General features: G+C 40.7%; 3 protein-coding genes across 4 annotated transcripts in view; all 3 read left to right on the top strand.

Moving 5' to 3' along the window:
- The window catches only part of LOC145442848 (bystin-like), a 360,604-nt gene extending 348,653 nt beyond the window's left edge, over nucleotides 1–11,951 (top strand). The window contains exons 2-3 of one of the 2 annotated variants that reach the window (XM_080320876.1): nucleotides 9,718–10,356; nucleotides 11,229–11,951. In XM_080320876.1, the coding sequence (XP_080177002.1) occupies nucleotides 9,757–10,356; nucleotides 11,229–11,921 (1,293 nt within the window). In that variant the 5' untranslated portion in view covers nucleotides 9,718–9,756 and the 3' untranslated portion in view covers nucleotides 11,922–11,951. Of the gene's footprint in view, nucleotides 1–7,684; nucleotides 10,357–11,228 lie in introns of those variants that run through there. The other variant, XM_080320877.1, reaches the window with a different exon arrangement.
- Nucleotides 4,598–6,787, top strand: LOC145442900 (mitochondrial import inner membrane translocase subunit Tim29-like). The gene has a single exon (XM_080320940.1). It carries the CDS (start codon nucleotides 4,812–4,814, stop codon nucleotides 5,478–5,480), a length of 669 nt encoding a protein of 222 aa, XP_080177066.1. The 5' UTR covers nucleotides 4,598–4,811; the 3' UTR covers nucleotides 5,481–6,787.
- LOC145442879 (dnaJ homolog subfamily C member 27-like) lies at nucleotides 6,804–9,717 on the top strand. Its single transcript, XM_080320915.1, has one exon. It carries the CDS (start codon nucleotides 6,804–6,806, stop codon nucleotides 7,623–7,625), a length of 822 nt encoding a protein of 273 aa, XP_080177041.1. The 3' UTR covers nucleotides 7,626–9,717.
- Nucleotides 11,952–24,717: the final 12,766 nt, after the last annotated feature.

Genomic DNA, 24,717 nt, shown 5'->3' with positions numbered 1-24,717 from the left:
GGTGCGTCGTGGTGCGGCCAGCGCCGATATGTCCATTTGTATAAATCTCGTGTGTTTTTCTTGGGAGAAGGTACCAAGTAAAGAAATTTGGCAACTTGAAATCGCGCCAAGCGCGAAAAAAATTTGAAAAAGTTGCGCAAATTTTTAAAATATACTCTATCATTTATGCTAATTCACGAAATAATTTGGGGCCCCCGTCGAGCTCGACCTCGTCGGCTTGGGGTGCGTCAGTTACGATCCTGTCTTGACTGATTTGACAGCCCCGGGTGACAACACGTTTTAATTCATTACCAGAACCTGGGATTACGAATTCTCCTCGCGCAGCAAGAGCTACAAACACCTACGATCATGTATCAACCGGACTTTATCCTGGAGAAGGTAGAGTTGAATAGATGTATCATATCCGGAAAGCATTCGGCTTCCGTGACAAACTATAGAGTACTAACCTCCGTATGGCTATAGTGCTCCATAGACAAAAGCTCGTATTATGGTGAATTTGCGTTTGTGTTTTTCTTCCATAGCTCTGCTACATTTCGTTTCAAGATGAAATAATACTAGTAACTATTCGAAGTCGTTCTTGTGAAAGTCCTGGCAAAATCGATAATATTTGAGTTTGCCACCGCAATTCTATCATCACTCCAAGTGTACATTGTACAACCACCAATAATAATCGAGTGCAGAGTTCAAAGTTAACTTGCTTCGAACAGACCGACAAGATGACGTAATGGGGAAGCGTCCGGTTGGTCGCGGATTCAATCCCCGGTCGGGTTAGACGAAGGACCGGATTAGTAAAACTGGTGTCGAGGACTTCCCCACTTGGCGCTCAGAATTACCGAGATTTCATGGAGGGGTGGTGCCAGACTTAGAAAGCCTTAGAAGGCTATATTTCCACTCATGGTATGGATGTGCGCCGACTCTATAATGAGTCAGGAAAGGAAAGGACGTAGTTTATTTTGTCCTTGACGTTTTTTGACTCATGATACACATACACACGATCTGTGCATATGCATACCATGAGTGCATGATGTGCATATGCCGCTGGACAAGGAAGTGCAGATATAGCCTTTACGGCTTTCTAAGTCATGCACCACCCCTCCATGCTATCCCAGCAATGCATGAGCGCCAAGCAGGGAAGTCATGGATACCAGTGATACTAATCAGGTCTTTGGTCTGACCCGGACGGGGATCGAGCCCACGACCTACCGACCAAGAAGCCGGACGCTTCGCCACTACGCTATCTTGTCGGATAAGTCGGTGTAGCCTATCTTCCGCAAAAACATCGGGAAAAAATGCATAACCTCCTTTCCTTCCTTCCTTGGACAACTAGGCCTAGATAATTCTAGTTGTCTAATTGACTAATTAAAGCGAAATCTAATTCGTGAAAAATTTCTTTTCTCAATTCTAATTCTAATATAATTTGTGAAATATTCTCTAATTACAATAATTATTATAATAATAATGAATGTTTATACGTACTCATTTTAATTATAATCTAATTCGTTAAAATGTTGAAATGTTCTAATTTTAATATAATCAGATTTCCGGTTTTTCTGTAATTGCTACAGGTGAACTATATAGTGCGCAACAAGAGCTCTGTGTACAGTGTACACTGTACACTGTACAGACATTTGCCGTTCTCATGACAATGACTTCTGATTTGACACGAACTGAAATTGATTCAGTAATTTCCAAGTTTCGTAATTCAGAAATTCTAATTTTATTCTAATTAAAATAAAACTGTACTTAATTCTAATTCGAATCTACTTTTTAAAAAACCGTGTAGCTATATAATTCTAATCCCCGTCTAATTTGTAAAAATGTGTCTCTAATTTTATTTCTAACCGATTGGGAAAGGCTGGAAATTTTCTACAGCTGATCAAGTCTGACTTGAAGTTGTATATTTGTCGTCGTTAGTGACTTCTCGGTCATGAGTCCTCCCCGTGCCAAAAATTTTGATAAAACTGTCTCGTCGCAGATTGATTTCGTTAACGATCGCATCTAACCAATTTTATAGGAACCGGGCCGGCAATCACTGGTTCAAATTTCGATGTAGATGATTCCACCAATGGTTGGCAAACGGAAGCTACGTCTTTTATGCGGGAAGGCGACTTCGATTCAAGCGATGGCGCGAATGCAGACAATATCTATTTTCTCCTCACCATCGCATTTGGGACCCTCCTCATATTCTCGTTACTGCTTGTGGCGGTGCTCTGCGTGCGGTAAGAGTGTCTATTTATTTTTCATTTTTCAGCAAGAGAGTCTTATACATACTGTTGAAGCTCCATTCATTGCGGTCATCCGTTTTGCACCAAGCCCCATGTTTTTTTTTGGCTTTTTCAGCTTGGCGAGGAAGACGAGAGCAAATTCAGACGGTTCTGGTAACGTGAAGATTTGACGAGTCTAACAACACCACGCACAGTGTTAAATTGCAGCAAACTGATAATGTATGGTATCTGAAATGCGGGCTGGATATATAGTTAGTTTTGTATGTTAGAAATCCTTCACAGTTGATGTTTTCCTGTCCGCGTATTGTACGTTGTCTTTCGGAGATTCCGAAGGTGTTTCAAAGAAATGCCCATGTTTGGTGTTGGAAATATTTATGTAAGCCTATATTGTCCAGTTGTTTTTGATACCGAGTAGTATACAATATTACATTCAAGCAGCAGTCTGACTGTTGTTAAGTTTCATCAACAATTGTGTTTGATGCTCTGCGTCGCGATCCAGTCGTTGCTAGTAGGCCTGAATACTTGAACTTTATTTTCGGTGTCGTATTTGGCTATTGTTTCTTTACGGATTGTTATGATGTGCACACCAATCAGACACATCTTCGGTCGTGCCGATGATATGTTACGAATCGATTTTCCATGATCGTCCCATTGGTATAACACCATGTTCACCAAACTTTGTGTATTCGTGTCGGGCGGGGGAAGGCTGATCTGTGTTGTAGGACAAAAGAAAACAATGTTACAGTGGAATATATACCGCATGTTATAATAGTAGGGTTACCATTGGAATCGGAGAAAGTAGATACTTTGACAAATCGTAAAAGTAACTTGATCGAGACTGCAAACGGCCAATTTTGCAATATTTACTGTACATTTTGTTGTAAAACGGTCATTGCTTTTCGACTACAAATTTACCCACCTTTTACTACAATTCATTCCAGTTGACTAAAAAAATTCGTCACTTCCGTTCGTATCATGAATTTACCTCTCGAACTGACATATTAGCTATTTCGCGTCATTTATGCCGAATTTCAGTAACATGTCCAGTATCCTAGTTGTAAAAGCTGTAAAGGAAGATATCTAGGTGTCCTCGGAGGACATTCTGAAACACCGCAAAGGAGGACGTATGGTAACCCTGCTATATAGTAAGGAGTTTACTACTACGCCCCTGGGTTGGATGTTATGAAATACATTCGAAAAACCATGCCGTCGCGGGAATCAGTTTGAAAGTCAGAGTAAGTGCGCAAGCTCCTCGTATACAACTGAAGCATGAATATGAATAGGATCACGTCGTAGAGAGATAACTGGTTTGATTACCGGCAGTGGGCGATGAAGGTGCATTAATAATTTTGTATTACAGCAAGCTTATGTTCGATCTCCGGATTATATATTTATTTTGAGAGTGCCTCCAGTATTAAAATATTTTCCACTCGTGCCGATAAAAACGTAAAACCGCGAAATATGAAGGTTTCGTTATATTTTAACAATGTTGTCCTACCTTGCCCAGCCAGACACGTGACGTCAGGAGTCTCTCTCTCTCTCTCTCTCTCCCTCTCTCTCTCTCTCAGCATTAGAACCAATATCATAGGGTCACCACTCACCATGCACAAAAATGTCATATGTTTTCATTGTATCGCAGTCTTGTGACGTTTTGAAACGATGAAAATATTAATAAACCTGATTGATTGATTAATTGGTCCTCCGGGGTCGCCTAGTTGTTCTCTCTTTTTTGGGAGTGATAGTGTAATGGTTATGCGTCCGGCTTCTCGAGCGGTAGGTCGTGGGTTCGATCCCCGGCCGGGTCATACCAAAGACTCGAAAAATGGTATCCGCAGCTATCCTGCTAGGCGCTCAGCAATCACGGATAGCATGGAGGAGAAAAAAAACGGGGGCGCAGACTAGATGACCTCATGGGGCCGTATCGCAACTCCGTCGCCAAAGCATCTCGATGGTGCAGGCGAGAAAGAATATCATATCTCTCTCTCTCTCTCTCTTTTTTGGGGAATTCGTCGTCCTTAACAGCTTTTAGTGCTAAGATAGTGGACTCATAGACAACTCCTAGTCGCTTCGACATCTTCCTTTCTTTTCATTGTATCGCATTTTTTTTGTGGTGTATTGAACTGATAAAATTGTTAATAAACCAATGATGGATAGATTCGAGTGAAAATGGGCTGGCTTTTTTTAGTCGACCAACCACAAAGTCGGGAAAAATTTACTATTTTTTCCGAATTTTACTCCAAAATTCCAAGTCTGAAAATTTTGAAAAAGCGTCCTCTTTTCCCGATTCCTAAATATGGTAATCCCACAATATCGTAAATGAAACCGGCATATTTCATCCAGTTTGATTTCATTTTCACGGAGTTATTCAGCCGTATCGATTTGTAACATGCTCTGTGATATGGAGTACCGCTTTTATCAATGTGCGTTGCTGCTGTGATGAATCCCTAATCCGTATTGCAGGTATACTAATAAGGCATTAATATAGTCGCAGCTCCAGGTTGTTTTCTGTAATGTACATATCTTGGATTTATGTGAAAAAGTAATTGGTACGGGGAAACGAAAAGGAACAGAACAAAAGCTTAAAGGATGTCTGCCGTCGGGAAGGTTCTCTCCCGATCATTCCGGGGTCTTGGTACGAAGATTTCGAATTCCTTCAAAACAGCCGCTGTTGACTACAAAACTGCAGCGAAAGAGACTTGGGCTTCCGCGAAGAATAGGCCATTGAAATCATCACTATACGCCGGCTTGTTTTCACTAGGTGTTTGCCTCAATTGGACCAGTCCGACAGAAAAGCAATTCACTGAAGACCTTGTAGGGAGTGTTAATGCGGTGTCATTACTTACTGACAGCGTTAAAAATAAAGAGTCTGACGCGCATTTACAGAAAATTTCACGCCATATGGCCAAAGGACAGATTCGCTACCGCAATTTGATATTATTCTCAGTCGTCTACGCATCAGATTACGACAAATGTAACAAATTTTACGAGTCTCAATGTAAGCATTTGCAGCCAAGATGGTATGACACGTTTGGTCAAATACTTGATATCGGATGCTTTGGTAAATATTGGGTGTTGCAGTATAAAATGGCTGACTATGATGTTGATTTTGAAGAGCTACCCAAGGACATAGATGGTAGGCTAGATGCTGTGAAAGATTTAATGTACCGATTAAGCGGAGTGTCGTATTTTGGTAATCCAGTTGTTCCGATATCGGAGCAAAATCGTCCGATAACAGCTGCTGTCGTTTCAGAATAATTGTTCGCGTACTAATTAAGGCTGGTCACAATGATTAGATTAGGCTACTTACATCTGAATCGAGTATTAATTTTAATATTTCAAGTAATGCTAGATGAGCAGTGATACCCAACCGAGGCTCTCAGAGCCGCATGCAACTCAAAGGTAGCCTTCTTGCAGCTCTGATTAAGCTCTGAATATGCCACAAAAATATAATGGAACACAATTGTATATGAATGCTAAAATGAGTGATAGGGCCTATTGGTTACGTCTAAAGCTGCTGTCAAATGCCGCTTCTGAAAACGGGGAAATAGAATTCTTGCAGACTAGCGTCAGACAAGGATATATCTTGAGTTCTGCTGGTCATAGACCTTTATATATCGTGTCTGTCAAGAGTAAATATGGACAGAATTTTACTAACGTCAAAATTACAGCTCATAGTCAAGTACAAATTGCAATAAGTCCAATATTACTTGCCGTATAATCCCCCCGCAAACTTGTGCATCAAGTGTTGGAATGTATGAAGAGCTATGGCACATCGACATGATAGTATGTTGTAGTAATGATATGCACTCTCAGTTCATTTCAATGTATAGCACTCGCCAATCTGCGTCTATCAATGCTAAAATATCCGATATAGAAGTCTAAGAAATGTTTTTGAATTAGCTGGATGGTGACATTCAGAGGCAGGCTAGCTACTTTTCGTTACAAGTAGCCTACTCGAGTGTTTTCATGCGGTTCCATATGTACTCTGAAGTTTGTAATGCGGCTCTGACATCCATAAAGGATGGGAACCACTGATTTTTTCGTGTGCTGAAATTATACTCTTCTGGCCGTCTACGAGAAGTATAGTTTCGATGCTGTTAGTGGAAATTACGTATCTGTAAAGTCACTATCAAGCCATCGCATTGTCACAACGTGCCATGAAATAGATGTGATCGAAAAAATATCAAATAATCTTCAATGTAATGTAGGACTGTTGTTGTATTTTTTTGGGGGGAGGGGACAAAAGGTATATATTTCAACGTCATTCGTACATACTCTAACATCATAATGAGGGATACTTGAATATTTGAATCTACTCGATAGTCAATTTGGTCCAGCCCTGGTAGTAATACACTATCGTACAATCGTAGCGCTAATTAATTTGACCTTCAAGTTTTGCAGTTACAAATTGTGATTCACTTACTCAACTGATGAAATTCGGATTTAATATCTTTCTGTTGTGTTAGTGTGTAGTGCTGTGAATATATTTATCTTAATCATCTTGGAATGCTTTACGTTGAATCGTGGCTATTTTGAAACCAAGTTCTGTTGCATTTTTCTAGTGCCTATCCTTGAAAAATGTCTAATCCCAATCCTCTAGGCCGCAAGAAGGGCCTCCCTAAAAGTCTCCGCGTTAAGATAATCAGCATGGGGGACGCAGAAGTCGGCAAAAGCTGCCTCATAAAACGTTACTGCGAAAAAAGATTTGTAAACAAATACCTCGCCACGATAGGCATCGATTACGGAGTCACGAAACTACATCTGCGCGACCGTGAATTAAAAGTGAACATCTTCGACATGGCGGGGCATCCCTTTTTTTACGAGGTCAGAAATGAATTTTACAAAGACACGCAAGCGGCTATTTTGGTATACGACGTCACGAACCGTACTAGTTTCGAGAGCTTAAATTCGTGGCTACAAGAAATGCGGAACGAGATCGGACAGCCTCAAAAAATTGATAACGTTCTGTTCTTTGTGTGCGCTAATAAAATCGACCGGGGAAACAGAATGGTGGACGCTACAGAAGGCCGACTGTGGGCTGAAAGCAACAGTTTTCAATATTTTGAAACGTCAGCGGGATCAGGAGAAGGCGTCAATGAGATGTTCCAAGCTTTGTTCAACTCTCTCTTGGACTTGGCGGAGAACGGCGGCCGACTAAACCCAGTACAAGTCAAGGTCGGATTTACCAAAGAGCAAGCGGACGCGATAGTGCGAATAAAAAACGGTAGAGATAATTACGAAAAACTCGGCGTGCATCATTCGGCCACGAGGGAAGATATCAACAAAGCTTATCGGAAACTCGCTGTGTTGTTGCATCCGGATAAAAACGTAGCGCCCGGCAGCGAGGATGCTTTTAAAGCGCTCGTTAACGCGAGAACTGCGCTGTTGAGAAATAGGTGATTGACGATTGTTGTCTTGCACTGAGACCTTGTATGTGAGAGGAATAACATTTTTCCATATATCATTGTCTTCATTGACAAGAGTTTAACATGTTAGATATGGTAGGTATTTTTGCTGTGCAGTCAAAGTAGCTTATGTCCATGTTGCGCATTTTCTAATGGCCATATCTTGGCGATGGCCATGTTTATTACATTGTTGAAAGTTAACCAAGATATGACTGTAAAAAACTTGATTTTCTGGAGCTTCTTGTAGGTACAGAACTTCAACATACAGTTGAATAGCATCGTCATATTGAAATGAACCCGAATATTTTCGGCTAACACACGTCAGAGGTAATCGTCAGCAACTAGTAGAGAATTGGAAAGAACATGGTATATCAACAATCGCATCACAAAATATGACGTCACTGACGACAAATTTTGCATCATCGGTAGAGGCCGCTCACACTTTCATCTGTGTGCCTCGGAGTCGACCTTTATCAAAACACATCAGCCCAAGCTTTGTCTGCAGTAGTACTTCGTGTACCATCTTAAAATAGTACATTGAACTCTCTCTTATTTCAGATCTCATTTCGTGCTGTTGACGTCATGGTTTATGATGCGGTTGTTGATACACAATGTTCTTTCCAATTCTCTACTAGTTGCTGATGATAACCCCTGACGACTGTCAGCCGAAAATATTCGGGTTCATTTCAATATTAATGATATTCCCTTGATTTTCTGTAAGTTTGAAAAATGGATCTCAAAATCTGAAAAATGTACATAAGTTACTTTGATTCCACGGCGACGATGAACTACCTCGCAACAAGAAATTAGTGATTAATGTAGATCTTAGAGGGAGTTGTTACTCTGCCTTGCCGAATTCTTTCTAAAGATCTTAACATGTAGTACTTAGTTATAGCTCATACTATCCTTGTAATGGACGAGTAATCACTCCTGTTGCGCAGTTTTCAATTATTAATTAATATTTATACCATGCTTTTCTGACGATAAGATTCCAGTTTAACTGTAACACTTATTTTCCTGTAGTGTTATTTTGTACATTGATTGACTCTCCGGTGTTGGATTAGTATTATACACATGTCACAATCTATTTGTACGTAGCCATTTCATATAAAAATTTTCGGTAGTTAAACTTGAAATATTTTATATATATTTTTTCACTAGTAGTGCATTGAGTCCGTGTGTTTATTATACGATACATATATGTTTTTGCCAAGCTCACTCTGTTTCGTGCGGTCCAGATATTTTTCTCGAGCCTTCATCCATAAATTGCGTGGGCCCCTTGTTAGGAAAACCTGAACGCATTTGAGCATATTTGGTTAGTTCTTACTTCAGGAATTTTACAAGACCTCCAATGTGCCGTTTACTGGGCTGTGACACATAAATTCATATAAATACCCATTCTGAAGCTCTGCTTGACTAAATCCCACCTGTAATCTGCGATATAGTGTAAATTTCTACCATATTGAACTTGGTTGTGCTACTGTATTTTTTCTAATCTTCTTCATATAACAGACGGTGTCAATACAAGTTTATACACAAGTTTAGATTTCATAATTACAATCAAATTATATCTCGATGCAGTGAATCGGACTTGGGCAACTAGATAATTCGAAACGCCTGTCACGTAATTCTAATCCAATTTCTGGTTTTCCTGTAACTGCTATAGGAGAGCTGTATAGTGCGAAACGAGCCAAGCTTGTTTTACAGACATTTGCTAATCTCATGCTGGTAGGATTGAACTGTGATTTGATAGCAACCGAACTTGATTCAATTTTCAAGTTTTCAGTAATTCCAATCTAATTTAGAAAAAACTTAGTAGCTGTAATTCTAATCTAATTTTAAAATCACAAAATTTTCTAGTTGTCCAAGTCTGCAGTGAATAATTACTTGAATTGCCGTGTTTAATGGAGGAATAAATTTATCCATGACCTCGGAATATCTTTGAATATTATCCCAAAAGATTTGATGCCTCGACTTTATTTTCTCTGTCGCATTGCAACATTTTTACCGACCGTGTATTTCATCACAGTATTGTTCTTATCTCGCGTAGCGTTCACTATTCTCTAACAGCTGTCATATTTTTTTAGCGCAATCTCGCAGCGGAATAATATATTAACCGTAACAGTATGGGTAAGAGTAAAAAGCTGCGCGCGAAACGCGCCTACCCTATGTCTCACCAGCAGACCACGGGTTTGACCGAGGACATAGCCGCGTTCGATCAAGTCAAAGATTCGGAAAGACCGGAAAAAGTCAGGTTAAGGCGAGAGGAAGACCAGTACGTCGATCAGAAACTTACGAAGAAAATCATAAAAGAAGCGTTGAAACAACAGCAAGACTTGGAGAGCGACGTGGGGCTTGTGGACTCTCGCAGGAATACGAAAAAGATTCCAAAGTTGGCGAATAACACGGGCTCTGATTCGGAGGACGATGATTGGCCAACCCTGCAGGAAAGTGCGCAGCATAACTACGTCGAGGATGAGATACAGATCGACGAAAGTGACGAAGCGGCGTTGAAGCAATTCATGAACCCGAATCCTGCCACTAAAAGAACGTTGGCCGACATTATCATGGAGAAAATTAACGAAAAAAAGAGCGAGGTAGAGACGCTACTGCCAGGCGCCGACAGTTTTATGTCGGATTTGGATCCGCGGATCGTCGAGGTCTACCGGGACGTGAGAACGATACTGAGCAAGTACCGGTCGGGCAGGCTGCCTAAAGCGTTCAAGGTAAGATCGCAGTGTCAATAACGGAAGCCTAACGTTTCCTTTATTTTAGTGTTGCTCTGTTATATCTGAAGAATAGAACTTGCATATACAAATGATTACGGTAATATATTCATAGTGAAATAAACCCAAATATTTATGTCTGATCAAAGGCAATCGTCAGCAATTGGTGATATGACTCAGGCGCGTCAATTAGTGCGTATATCGATTTTAATATGGGGACCTCTGAGCCCTCGCAAAAATGCAATTAAAAAATAAAATTATCCATCTTTTACTGAAATAGGACTATTTGTGATTCTATACCTGGGAGTCGTTTGCCTTTATTCTGGAGATTGCAAAGATGCTGAGCATAATCAGCTTCCAAAATTGGCTGTGACTAAAATCTGGGCAAGCTAACCTATTAATAATCAGCTTATTAATTTTTGAGCTGGGCCATGAAACATTTTCAAATCAGAATTGAGGACGCGACCGTAAAAGGTTGGAAACCACCGGATGTGCAACCTGCTGGTGTAATAGTAATATGCGGAAGAACCAATATAATTGACAGAATTCGTTCACAAAATTTAACACAGATATGTATATTACCCTAAGGCGGGCCCAACATCAGTGTTTTTCATATGTCATTTTAAACTCGCTAGTAGGCTATAAATAGTGTCTGAAATTGGAGCCATAAAATATGGTAACCCCAAGTTATGCAGTTGGTAAAATTATGTCAGAATAGGTTGCTTGGGATCCGTGCACAAAAAAGTTTCAAAACCACTGATCTAGTGTCAGTTTTGTAGTTCAAAATGATCTGATTTCATGACTTATAGGTAAAAGGTTGTTGTTACGGCCTCGTTCATGGTTGATGAATTGAATAAAATCTCTCTGTCAAGGTGATCCCGAATCTGAAAAACTGGGAACAGATTTTGGCCGTCACTGAACCTGAGTCTTGGAGCGCAGCGGCCATTTATCAAGCCACGCGCATTTTCGCGTCCAATCTCAACTCGGCGATGGCGCAACGCTTCTTCAACCTCGTATTACTGCCAAGAGTGCGCGACGATATCGAATACTACAAGAGACTCAACTTTCACTTGTTTATGGCCTTGAAAAAGGCTATGTATAAGCCGGCAGGGTTTTTTAAGGGGATTATACTGCCTCTGTGCGAGGATGGTACTTGCACGTTGCGAGAAGCTACCATTATATCAAGCGTGGTTTCGAAATGTTCGTTGCCGGTGTTGCATTCCAGCGCGGCCCTTCTGAAAATCGCGGAAATGAACTACACCGGCGCGAACAGCATCTTTTTGCGTGTGTTGATCATGAAAAAATACGCGTTGCCGTTTAGGGTTATAGACGCGCTCGTGTTTCATTTCGTACAGTTCAAAAACGACAAACGTCAACTGCCCGTGCTGTGGCATCAGTCGCTGTTGGCGTTTGTGGAGATTTATAGGAACGATATATCGGACGAGCAGGCGGAAAGCTTGCAGGAGCTTTTGCGGTATCAGACGCACCCGAAGATTACGCCCGAGATTCGGCACCAGATCATGACCAGGGAGAGTAAAGAGGTGGTGATGGAGGAACCGCTTTGATATTATTGTAATACATTGGTGGAATGATTACTTCGAGTGGTGTGGAGTACGCTTGTTTAAGATCAGGGTTGTGCTATGGAGGCAATGTCGCAAACTTGAAGCTGGCTCATCGCTAGCCGTGTGAAATGGAGGGATATATTGAACACAGTCATGTTTCCCAAGCTTTACTTTTTGATCTAGCGTCCCATGGATAACGAAAGTACCAGCGTCTGCTTTGGGAATCACTAGATCAGTGCTTTGCAACTTGTGCTAATGAAAAATCTGGATGAGTGCGAATGAAAATCGTGAATAATTGTCAATTTTGCTGACGTGGAATAATGCAAATAAACCCAACAGGAAATTCGAAGGCAGTGTAACTTTTATCGTCGCGACGTAATTGTCCAAACTTGTTTAACTTACGAAGCACGACTAATCGTAGCTCCCACAAGCCGGAGTGAATTAATGTTATCGCGCTATAATTATTACATAACCTAAAGCCTGGGTTGGAAGCTGGTGTAGTGGCAGAAATACATTATATCAGCCCGTCCGAGCCTGCGACAGGCTGGAAAATGACGTCAAATTGACTTTCTGCCAGAGGTGGTAAAAGTAGTCAAGACACCTACTCAAGTAGAAGTAGAAGAAGCGACGAGAAAATCTACTCAAGTACGAGTAGAAGTACTTCTTCCATAAGCAACCTAAAACTACTTGAAGTATAATTTACTGCCTTTACTACTCTACTCAAGTAAGTAAGTAGTTGTGAAAACAATCGTAACTCGTTCGCATGGATTGTCAAAGTGTGCGAATTGAGCTATGCGGAAGGTGCTAAGCTTGATTCATATTGATGCATACCAGGAGGTATTCAATTTTCGACAGCATATAAAGCTTTCGTCCGCATCATGAGATGAAAATGATAGTATTGATATGGTAATCCTCTGTTTGGTCGAACAGCCCGTTCTAGAAAATATCATGGTATGGCGCCCTTCCCCATATTATAAGACCCGTGGTTTAGTAGAAGAGCAATATAGAGATGTTGTACTGAATAGGATACGGTGTGAACCATTTGCGCGATTAGTAAACGTGAATAAAAATATGTTGGATCGTAAAAATGCCATATTGTGTTGCTTATTTTCGGAAATTAAAGGCATTACTACACTTGCTTTTATACTTCAACATGCATGTTATCGCTCGAGTCAAAGCATATGATACTGGGAATTGAAAGTGAAATATAAATACTTCTTCTAAAAGCGGAATATGTATTTCATGTCTAAAGACAGAACGGTTCAAAGGGGGTATGCTAAAACAGCTCTAAAACTAAAAAAGTCAGAGTTCACTTTTCCAGATTAGGACAAGCCAATGGACTGCTAGATTACGATATGAAAAGTAAATGCTAGATTGCGAAACATCAGTTTTAAACGTTATGATGAGCCATATATAGCCTACTGTGGTGAAATATTCCATATGGGCAAAGGGCGACAATGCGGTGTGAAGGGAACCACGCCAACTCGCTACCCAAATTATACTCACCGGTACTTTCGTGAAATCATACTGGTTATTCCGTATCCACTTAGCGCGAATCGAGGCGAAAATTTGGGGCTTTACTCAACTTTTATGAATATTAAATGTTGATACTCCGTGAAAACAGCTCCGAAATTCCTCAAGCTATCCTCCTTATTAAAGGATTAAACTACTTCTACTTGACAAACTTAAAATAGCGAAAAGTAAGAAAGTAGATCACAAAAAATTACGAAGTGGAAGTTGCGAAAATCAGATCTACTTGAGTGAATACCAGAAGTAGAGGAAAACTACTTGAGTACTTCGAAAAAGTAGAATTACTTCGTAATCGTTACTGACCATCTCTGCTTTCTGCTTTCTTTTCGCTAAACAATCATCATATTACGTAATAACTGTTCGATTAGCGCGAGGCACGAGGATAGTAGTAAATAGTGATATCATCATTACAGCCTCACATGTGCAATAGGGCTGTTCAAAAATAACTTTTTTTTTCGATTCAAGCCGGTCACCTCTTAAATCGTCAGGTTACCCTAAAAACGCTGCACACCAAACAGTGGCGTAGCAGCCGCTTGGCGGTTCTGGCTCTGCACCAGGGGCGGCAGGCTCCAAGGGGGCGGCAAAATGAGGCTGCACAGCGTGTGTGAGAGAGATAGAGAGAGAGTAAGAGAGATGGCAATATTTTTCGCCTGCACAACCGAGATGTTTAGGCGACGGAGATGCGATACGGACTTCATAGTAAGGTCATCTAGTCTGCACCCCCGTTTTTTCTCCTCCGTAATTGCTGAGCGCCTGTCGGGATAACCGCAGATACCAGTTTTCGAGTCTTTGGTCTGACCCGGCCAGGGATCGAACCCACGACCTACCGATCAATAAGCCGTACGCATCACGATTACACTATCTCGCTCGACACAGTGTACACGGCCGGCTAAAAGAAACGTAATTGGTAGTCCTATAGCTGGCGTCTCGTAAGCTAAAATTTAATCAAACAGGTCTCAATTGAAAGCTGGTGTCGCGCTGATTCCAAAAACACGAATTAATATGTTTACATGATAATGGAACCACTCCGAAATAGCCGTCCAGGCCGATTGTTCGGAGAGTTCGCGGAAAAATAAGAACGCCTGGCGAACAATCAGAAGATGCTTGCCTCAGTGTTGTTGAAGAAGTTGGACGATGCATGTTTCAAGCTTTGGGCAGATTTAAACTTGAAGCTGAAACTAGGTTTACAGGCATAAACCACTTAAATCAGGGGCGGGCAACTCCTACAGTCGGCGGGCCGGATATAGGAAAATTAAGTAGGGGAGATGTGGTACCGATGGATCACTGGCACCGAAAATACTTTGAAAATTCTCCATGATAATTCCATGATCACACTCCGTGAACTTGTCTACAATTGCATGCTGGCAAGACCTTTCCTCACATACAAAAAAATTCGACGTGCGCGAGCTATGGGGTCTCTCACAGATGATTTTTGTTTTGGGGGGTGTAAACTAAATTTATATCGACATATACATTTTTCTTTGTAACCTTCAACACGAACAAACCAGCGATCATTTTTATTGTGAAGTGTAGGGCTTGTATCAGGCTATATAATGGCACCTATTATTTTTTTCAGTACTTTCCTTGAGTGGACTATTTTTCGATTCATGTATAAAATTCGTAGGGTGGGGACCGATGATACAATAGCCAAATCAAGCAAAATAATCAAGCATACTAATCATGAAACAAATGAAACATGACTACGTACAGAAAATCTTTATGTAATAATTGCATATGATGTTTTATTGCTATAACCAGGTATTTGGAAGTCATACTGTCGATTTTCGGGCAATATGTATGTACCCTCAAATTTATAAGTCCGAGCCTAAATCGAAACGTGATTTTATGACAACATTTGAGTTAATATTTATTCCATTTTTTGCCAGTTGCGACCAAACATTCTTCTTTGGCTTGCTGTAGCTTAGATTATAATACTGAGCAAGAAAAGTAGTTACAGTTGAGTTTTTTAGGGTATATGTGTCATAGGTCCCCGGGTCGTGTGTCATTGGACCCACCGGGTGGGGACCGATGACACGTTCGAGCAACAAATTTTAAACGTCCATAAATATTCTTTGGAAAGAAGGATATTCATGTATATGTGCGCGATAGGTGGAGCTTGTATCAAAGTGCTGAGCCAGCAAAAGATCTGCTGTTTTCGGCTGAACATTTCGGGGCCAGCGATCATTTTCAAATTTTTGATCCATCGGTACCACATCTCCCCTACTTGGCGGGCCGGATTGCTGATTCAATACATTATTCACCCATTTATACAAGGAATGAATCGTATTTAATGAATGTATTTTAACGACAGCAATGTCACTTCAAAGCCACTTCTCGCCGATAATGACGAAGACAATGTGGAGAATTGCGTTGTCATACAGGCGCCGCCATGTCTGGTTCTCTCTGATCAATCAACACACAGTGCAATCCTTAATTAGGATTTCAAGGCGTTCTATAAGTCCAGTACCCCAAATTTACAAATATATCAATTCATTATGGTTGAATACGTGACTAGATAGTGTCGTTGTTCAACTATGTGGCCTAATTAATCGCGATATTGAATTCATGCGGCCTCCGTCCTCTACAAAATTTGAAAAGTGGCCTGAGACCCGTTTTGAGTTGGCAACCACTGGCATAAGCGGTGTCTTACAAGCCTAGAAGTGTGCCGTGCTACATGTCGGCAGTTACGGAATCAAAAATACGAAATATCAGCTTAGTGTAAATGACCCATTGACCATTGTAGTCGACAAACACAATGATTACCACAAACGACATTAGGGTTGAGTACATGGTAAATGCCGATAATGCAAGTCTTCTCGCTTGTACGAACTTACGCGTAAGCTCCACTCTCGCACGCTGCGCATACAGTCACTAAAATTGGACCTGTAGTAAGCAAGTAGTGGAGAATCTCGGCAGACTGGGGCCGCGGGTCACATTATCATGTAAGACGGAAAACCGGACCGGATGCGGCCCGTAGGCCATATGTTGCCCGCCCATGACTTAAGAGATATGTTTGGATATTAGAATTCCCACCCGCTGCTGCAAAGCGAAAGTCACAATTTATTCACCAGCGCTTTTAGAAGCACTTATGACGACGAGGTGGACTTTTTGGAGTTGGCTGCGAATATTGCCACGCCTTATGGCTGGCTTATACCTTCAAATTAGGGATCATATTTATCAGAAGATTGCTAGCTTTTCGTACAAACCAATATGAGGTGTCTGGGACTTACACAAATTAAGTTATGATCATATGAAGTTGTTCAACTTGAGATTTTAAAAGGGTCGAGAGGCTGGTGCGTAGCAGTGAAACCACGTTTGATCGTAGTGCAACAGCGTTTGATGCAAAGCTACTTGATTCGACACGATATTTAGGCTCGTGCTCTTGTCTGAAACGGTACCTGACCATTGGTGTTTCAATTGCGAGCTGCGTTAGGAGCTTCTCAAAGCTCAAACTGATTAAGTCTTATTTACGTTGTACCATGAATGATGATCGGCTATAAGCTCTATCCATTCTGTCTACAGAAAAATACTACGTTCAAAAACTTTGAGGGTATTATCGCTGATTTTGTTTGAGGCGGCTATTGATTTTCTATTTCCACAATACAGTCGTTCGCTATTTATAGTCTTTATTATTTTGGCCTTATCAACGTTAAGACGGTGAGGCTGACACGCGGCATATTATTTGTAATTATTTTTATTGACAAGATTGCTTGAACATGAATCTATGTCGAAATTTGCTGCGGTCTACTTAGGGGGGGTTGGGGGGGGCGGCACTTTAAGCGACAGCCAGGGGCGGCAGCACATGCTGCTACGCCAGTGACACCAAATTCGGTTCAATTCTAACAAGTATAGGACTCCGCAGATCCAATTGATTTTTTTAAATTTAAACAGGAAAATTAAAAAAAATTCAAATTTTTCTGTCAACCCCATGAAATTGTTGAGCTGTCTTCAGAGACCATGTAAAACAAATTTGACTCAATTCCAACTAGTAGAAGCGGAGTTATTGGAGTTTTTCGTTGATAATCCTCGGATTATCCACTAATCAAGGATAATCCGAGAAATATCAACGAAAAACTTCAATAACTCCGCTTCTACTAGTTGGAATTGAGTCAAATTTGTTTTGCATGGTCTCCGAAGACAGCTCAACAATTCCATGGGGTTGACAGAAAAATTTGAAATTTTTTTTTTTAATTTTCCTGTTTAAATTAAAAAATTCAATTGGATCTGCGGAGCCCTATACTTGTTAGAATTGAACCAAATTTGGTGTGCAGCGTTTTATAGGGTAACCTGACACTTTGATAAGTGAACGACTGGAATCCAAAAAAATAAGTTATTTTTGAACAGCCCTAATGTGCAAGTTACTGTAACGCAAATTTTTACTCCTTCAAGGGTTATTAAATTATGGAACGCAAAGGATATAGTTTTGGGTCGACACGGTGCTAGAGCTATCTGTTAACATGCATGTAATATTTGTTGGATTTATTGCAAAAAATTATGCGGTCGTTTTTACATATCCAAGCTCACTGCGTTGGGTACTGTAGCCAGACTAAGCGAGACACGCAGAAATATGGCTTGATCATCAGAATCTGTTGACCTTTGGTTTGAATTTATGGGATAAGATTTGTCCGAATGTTTTTTCTAGAAAACAAAGACGAAGACCGTTGGCATGAGCTAGTGTAGGGGTGTGCAATAAGCGAGTTCAGGACTATTAGACTCATTCATTTCGAGGCCAACCCCTTCTGGGTCCGGGCACATGAAGACGTAAAGTTTTGGCTAACAGACCGCTGATAAAATGGGGTGCCAAAACATAAGCGGCGATAAAACCTTGCCTAAAAATGACCTAAGTTGGATGGCCAAACCTTTCGATATGGATATGCTCTGTTGTCGGCACGGAATAGTCCCGTTCTTGCAATATGAGTACCAGGGCCGTAACAGCACTTCATCAGGCCCCCCCCCCAAAACTTTGGTCTTGGGCCCCCCATAGGGTTATAGACCCAACTTCTGGGGGGCTTCGCCCCCCAGACCCCCCTCCGGCGGTACACTCTTTACCGCTATTCATCATATTCATTTGGATTTTCTTTAGTGAATCAGCTTTTGTCGCCTAAGCGCGCGAAGCGCGGAAAATTTCTAGAATTAATGATTTCATCGGTAAGTATGATCGGGAATTGCATATATTGTTATCAATTTCTATCTTCTATCTGCTCACGTAATCAGATTTGCCGGTAGAGCTGAGTCAGGTGCGTTTGAAAAGGTAGGACCACTCCATAATAATTGAACATCTTCGGGCGTATACCCGTTGGCAGGAACGAAACAGCACCTCGTCAGGCCCCCAAAAACGTGGGTCTTGGACTCCCATAGGGTGATAAAACGACCCCCCAATCACGTTGTTCGCGTTTGTCACGAAATTATCCGTACTGTATTGTGAGCCAGCGCGAAGCGCGAAAATTTTCGATAATTTATGATAAAATCGGTCAATCAGATCGGCGATTCCATATATATTATGCTATCAATTTATTGTCCTCTCTACTCACGTAATTAGATTTACCGGTAGAGCTGAGTGAAGTGTCTTGAAAACAAGAGGGACCGTAAATAATGATTAAACATCTTCGGGCGGGCGGACCCGATGATATGACTTCGTTACATGATGTTATTTCGTGACTTCCAGTCTGCTATATCAAAAAATATAGAATCACGTTTGGGCGTAGGCTTCTAAACTAAGAGACGCACACGATTTCAAATTGGTATTTCTTCACTGGCATAAAATTTTTCCCAGCGGGATGGTATTTGTCTTGTGAGGTTCAGATTGCAAAGACAGGAAGATTCGGCGCCAGTCATTTAGACTCCTATGGACAATTAAACCTATATGTATTTTGTATATATAACAAAGTCTTCGGTCTGCATAAGGGCATAGACATTTTCGGCCAAGCTTTTCTCGCTGCCGATCGTTCTGGCACACTTCTTGGAGTCGCATGTTATATGGCCTAAAACTTGATTGTATGTCTTGGTGGGTCGTGGCGCGGTAATGGCCCAATACTCAATAATAAAGATAAATGGCTACTTGAATTCGCGCGCAGCGCGAAAAATTTAGAAAAAAAATTGCATGAATTTTCAAAAAATACTGTATGATTTATGCTAATTCACGAAATAATTTTGGGCCCCCTTCGAGCTCGGGCCCCCCCCCAATTTGGGGGTTTGGGGTGCGGCAGTTACGGTGCTGATGTATACACAGTAGTACCAATGCGACGCGCAGAGGAATTTAATTCACCCTGATTTGAAATCGCCTGCGTCAGGCATGTATCGTAGAGATGTGTGGGGTAGAATTGTAGTGTGTACGTTCTGTATGTCATACATGCCCGTAAAATCGTAGCATACTACTGTAATATTAAAAATGAATTCCTGTTCATGAGCGAGGCTCGGGTCGCGAGATGAATTTTCAAGTTAGATTGAGCTAAACAGCTGAACCCACATTATCGTGAGTTTATTTGCTCTTCTCATTTACTCACGAGACAGAAAATGGAAAATCGAAGAAAAAAAACAGAACACAAGTTGGAGATACGTATCATGAGGTAGCGAGCTCTAATGTGCCTACTCTCCTTGATCGTTTTAGACATTATTTTCTAAGACATAAGGCAAAAGCCTCAACACAAACATGTGGGGTTTTCACCCTTTGGACAAATTGGAACCTCCGGGACCTTTGTGTCAGCTCTCAAAAACGATTTCTGCCGGCCAGCATTTGTCACTCGCGAAAAAGACGATGTATTTTTGGATAGGAGTGCGGAACAGATTTTAAGACCTGGCCATCCATGCACTCGTATACGTTCTTGTACAAAACCCAACAACTTGTTTGGCCGAGAAGGGTTTCAGTTAAATAATTGAAATCAAAACGAGCAAACAAAGTTGCCTTTTTAATGAGACACTTGATGGCTAAGCTACAGCCTACATAGTAGTCAATTTGTTGCACATCTGAACAAAATATTCTCAAGTATCTTCATCTTTTTTTGTATAACAATTTACGGTTAGTTCGTGCGAATGGAATTTATTTTACAAAAAACGTGTCAATGGAGCTAGCTCACAAAGGTTGAAAAGCACTGCACTATAGATGAATCAGGATAAATCTATGTTGGCTAAAAACAAGGACCAGATTATATCTTGCTTCTGCTAGCACCAACTCCGGTTACGGTGTAATCTCATTTCCGTCGAACATATAGTAGGAAGGAAAGGACGTAGTTTATTTTTGTCCTTGATGTTGTTTTTCGGCATATACACCGACTCATGATACACATACACACATGAGTGCATGATGTGCATATGCCGCTGGACAAGGAAGGTGCAGATATAGCCTTTTACGGCTTTCCAAGTCTTCCACCATCCCTCCATGCTATCCCAGTAATGCATGAGCGCCAAGCAGGGAAGTCATGGATACCAGTGCTATTAATTAGGTCTTTGGTCTGACTCGGCCGGGAATCGAACCCATGACCTACCGATCAAGAAGTCGGACGCTTCACCATTACGCTGTCTTGTCGGCAGATGTAGATGAAGCCTACTGATTGTCTTTTACTAATATTTGAGTAAATCCGCAATGCGTCGGCAGTTTTGAATCAATGTGATATCTACGACCGGTCTGGATAGATTTTATTCAATCAAGTAGTGGTATGTGAATAATAAACGCAAAGCGCGAGAAGCGAATCACAAACAGATTTTGGTGCTGCTATTAATGACTGAAATTCCAAATCGATGGGTGCCGGAGGATACCCATCACAGGGATAATCAAGTATGGAAATTGGTTAATTTTAAATATTTAGGTCGTGAACAACAACGAGAACAATGTGGGGGTACAGTGGACATGAATATTCTACCCCTTTTTACGTTCCCTGGTATTCGGTAGCCTATCAGATGGGAATAATCGGTATCGGAATCGGCCTGCAAAAACCAACATCGGTCGACCTCTAATAGTCACACTGTCTCAATCATCAGAGCAGTGTTGGGATCAAGTCACTACCTTCGAGTCACGAGTCATTTCGAGTCATTGCACATTTTGACTCGAGTCAAGTCAAGTCAATCGATTTTCGAAGGTGACTCGAGTCAAGTCAAGTCACCCGTTTTTTGGAGGTGACTCGAGTCAAGTCGAGTCAAGTCAAGTCAAGTCACGAGTCAAGTCACAATTCAAGTCAAATTGAATTTCGAAGTATGAGTGATGATTCAAAGCCATTACATTTTGCTAAGTGTCTGAAAGACAGATGAACTGGCCATTTATCTTGAGTCAAATAACGAATATAAAGTTAAATAAACATGCAAAAAGACATCGCATCGCCCACGCACACGTACAACTGCTATTAGAATACGTGAGTAGCTGTACATGCAGTTACATGCTACAGTCAGTTATTATCAGCCAAAATATAGGACCGAATACGAATCCTCGAGAAGTTGAAACAAATTGCATTTGTACAACAGCCTACACTACCCATCTACCCATCCGTAGGGATATAAACGCACCTACTATATTTGTTCGATTTAAATCATACAAGAGGGTTGGCAAAACTGAGTAATGCGCAACGTAAGCATTGAGCCGTCCAAGAAACAGAGACACATTACTATTAGAATAATCTACTACTGGTACGAGAACGTAAACTGTGACCGTTTCGTTTGCGGTCAATTTATTTGTGATGCAACAATGGAGGATCAGTGTAACGTACAATCAGTGAATGAATGATTGCTCTCACAAGTGACACCATCGTATCTTAATGAATCTTGTGGATTCATTGATTTAATCGACACTGTTTACTTGATGACTTGAAATTGACTCGTAAATTTTGCTCCGAGTCACGAGTCAATGCAGATTTCTGAAGCTCCGAGTCAAGTCAAGTCAAGTCATTTTTGCAAAGTAACTCGAGTCAAGTCAAGTCATACGAAAAAGTTGACTCGAGTCTGACTCGAGTCATCCCAACACTGCATCAGAGGTTCCTGAAGAGACAGTCCATTTAATATAAAATGTGGTCTCAAATGGAGCTCTGTAGTTCAGTCATTCATAACCGGTGACACTATATAGGGGTTTCCGAAGCCAGACTCACGGGCTCGCTGAAAGTCAAGACAAACACTCAAATCGTTTGATTTATGATGCTACTACGCCTGTCGTGACCATCATTGGTTGCAGGTAAGCCTATGTATAGCCTCGCTCGGCAGTCGAATTGTACGCCGTGTACACTGTACAGTAGGGTTATGTTATGACTAAAAAAAAATTTTTTTTGCCTGTAGCAGGAATTGATGAACATTTTGGTATAAATTATTAAAATTATAATCATTTTGTTCAAATCGAAAAAAATGTCCCCCACAAACTAACATCAATTTTCGACACTGGTCCAAATATGGAAAAAATTTAAAATTCAAAGATATTCTTTGCTACAAATTTAATCTTCAAATATATGTCCTTTTACACTTATTGTGAAGTTCATTCATCAATTTGACTTCCCTTTCTGTTATTATGTTAGTGCCAGGGACATCTACGATGGACATATTTGACTTTCAATGGGGTTTTGGGGCACTTTATCGCTGCAGGACATTCGACCGCGAAGATAGCAGCAAATAATCTTTGGTATATTCTAGAGCCCGACCGATATTGGATTTTTGGGTCGATACCGATAAAACCAATATCTCACACCTTAGCCGATAACCCCAATACATTCAGCCGATATTCAAAAGAAGTTGGATGTATACATAAGCACATTTTCAAATCTTCAGAGGGCATTTATTTGAACATCTTTACAGCCATTGTAATACTTGAACATGAAATGAACTAGAAAGGCTGCATCTGGACACCTGTAAAGTGTAAGCTATATGAAATATATAAATATTCTCAGTCTAGCGATCAAAGATTATAGTTTTCTGGCTTCCTTCCGCCATGTTGTGACGTCACACGCAAATTGCCGTTAATTTTTCAGCTCCAATGGCCGATACCGATAATTATTTCAAAGTGTGATATCGTCTCGATATTATCGACGAACCGCGCGCGATAATCGGTCGGGCTCTAGTATATTCCATCTTTAGACATCTGGTTAGAATACCAGTCTTCCTGACACGCATTTGCAATAAATAAGCATCTCCAGAGTTATTCTCTATCGGGGAAGTGGAAGTACGCAATAATGGCCCTTGAGCACCCTCTCGCATTGCGTAGAGATGGAAGTTTCAGCCATTTGATCAGTGGTAATCTATACTATTTTCTTTGAAAGAACGGCATGTTCTGCACATGCCATAGATAAACTTAAAATCATCCCTACATCCTCGGTTTTCTAATATTTTCCTCTGAAATTCGTGCTTGGTGGATTGCACCTAGTTTTCGTAGTGTTTTACCACATCGTCTCCAAATTTGTAGCTGAGAGTTGGATTTCTTGAAGACGTTGGATTGAAGAACTCTAATATATGCTTTAAGAATCGATAATATAATTTTGTCAAGGGATATGAAAACCCATGCTCATCATTGCATTTCGCAGTTTCGAAACAAGGCCATTCTGCCGTCCAGTATCAACATATGCTACGGTGCCACATATGAAATATCAGATTTTCAAATTTTCCTGTACATCATATTCTTCTAAGCGGTTTTCTAGACCGCTGAAAATACCTAGAGTTGTTCTACTTTCGCCTTTTCGAACATCCAGTTTGATTTGTGCCAGACAAATTGAAATTATACGATATATACAGTCTACATCTAAAATCGGAATTAATAATTATTTAATAATTATTTAATATTGACTGTAAACAAGAACACGATAGGAATAATTCAATCTGGGCGATCAAAATGTACCAAAATACTATTTTAAATCTTCGCAATTGGAATTGGGTCAGTTAAATTCAAATCAGTCGATAAATAAATTATATAGTCTGTATCTACAAAAGAAAGCCTATCCTCCATACGGTGAAAACTGGAAAATTTTTGTGTGGGAGGTTTTTGTTCAAGCAGTCTTAACTTTTGTGAGCTTTGAAATCAGGACACAAAAGCTCATCATTTGTGACTACAGGACACACAAAATTTTGAATTTTTTTTTCCAGTCATAACCCTAGTGTACAGTGGCGTAGACCCGAGTAGGTTGGAGTTCGAAATCGAAACCATGTTCTTCTGAAATGTCAATTCTATCCAATAAGCTCATTTGTCATTAAGCAGTCGGTATCACTCTGTTGCGTTTTGACCGAACAATACGATGAATATCCCCAATGTTGAGGCCTTGCATTTATAAACTATATAGTATCTGAAAGGGAACTGCGAAGTCACACGGATTTG

The sequence above is a fragment of the Botryllus schlosseri genome, chromosome 7, assembly GCF_051294905.1.
Source record: "Botryllus schlosseri isolate E-star chromosome 7, Bs_hap1, whole genome shotgun sequence".
Lineage (NCBI taxonomy): Eukaryota > Metazoa > Chordata > Ascidiacea > Stolidobranchia > Styelidae > Botryllus > Botryllus schlosseri.
This window is presented reverse-complemented; position numbering and strand designations above follow the sequence as displayed.

What these genes read in the sequence shown, in the direction of transcription:
- LOC145442900 (XM_080320940.1), top strand. Translation starts at nt 4,812, where the DNA reads ATGTCTGCCGTCGGGAAGGTTCTCTCCCGATCATTCCGGGGTCTTGGT.
- LOC145442879 (XM_080320915.1), top strand. Translation starts at nt 6,804, where the DNA reads ATGTCTAATCCCAATCCTCTAGGCCGCAAGAAGGGCCTCCCTAAAAGT.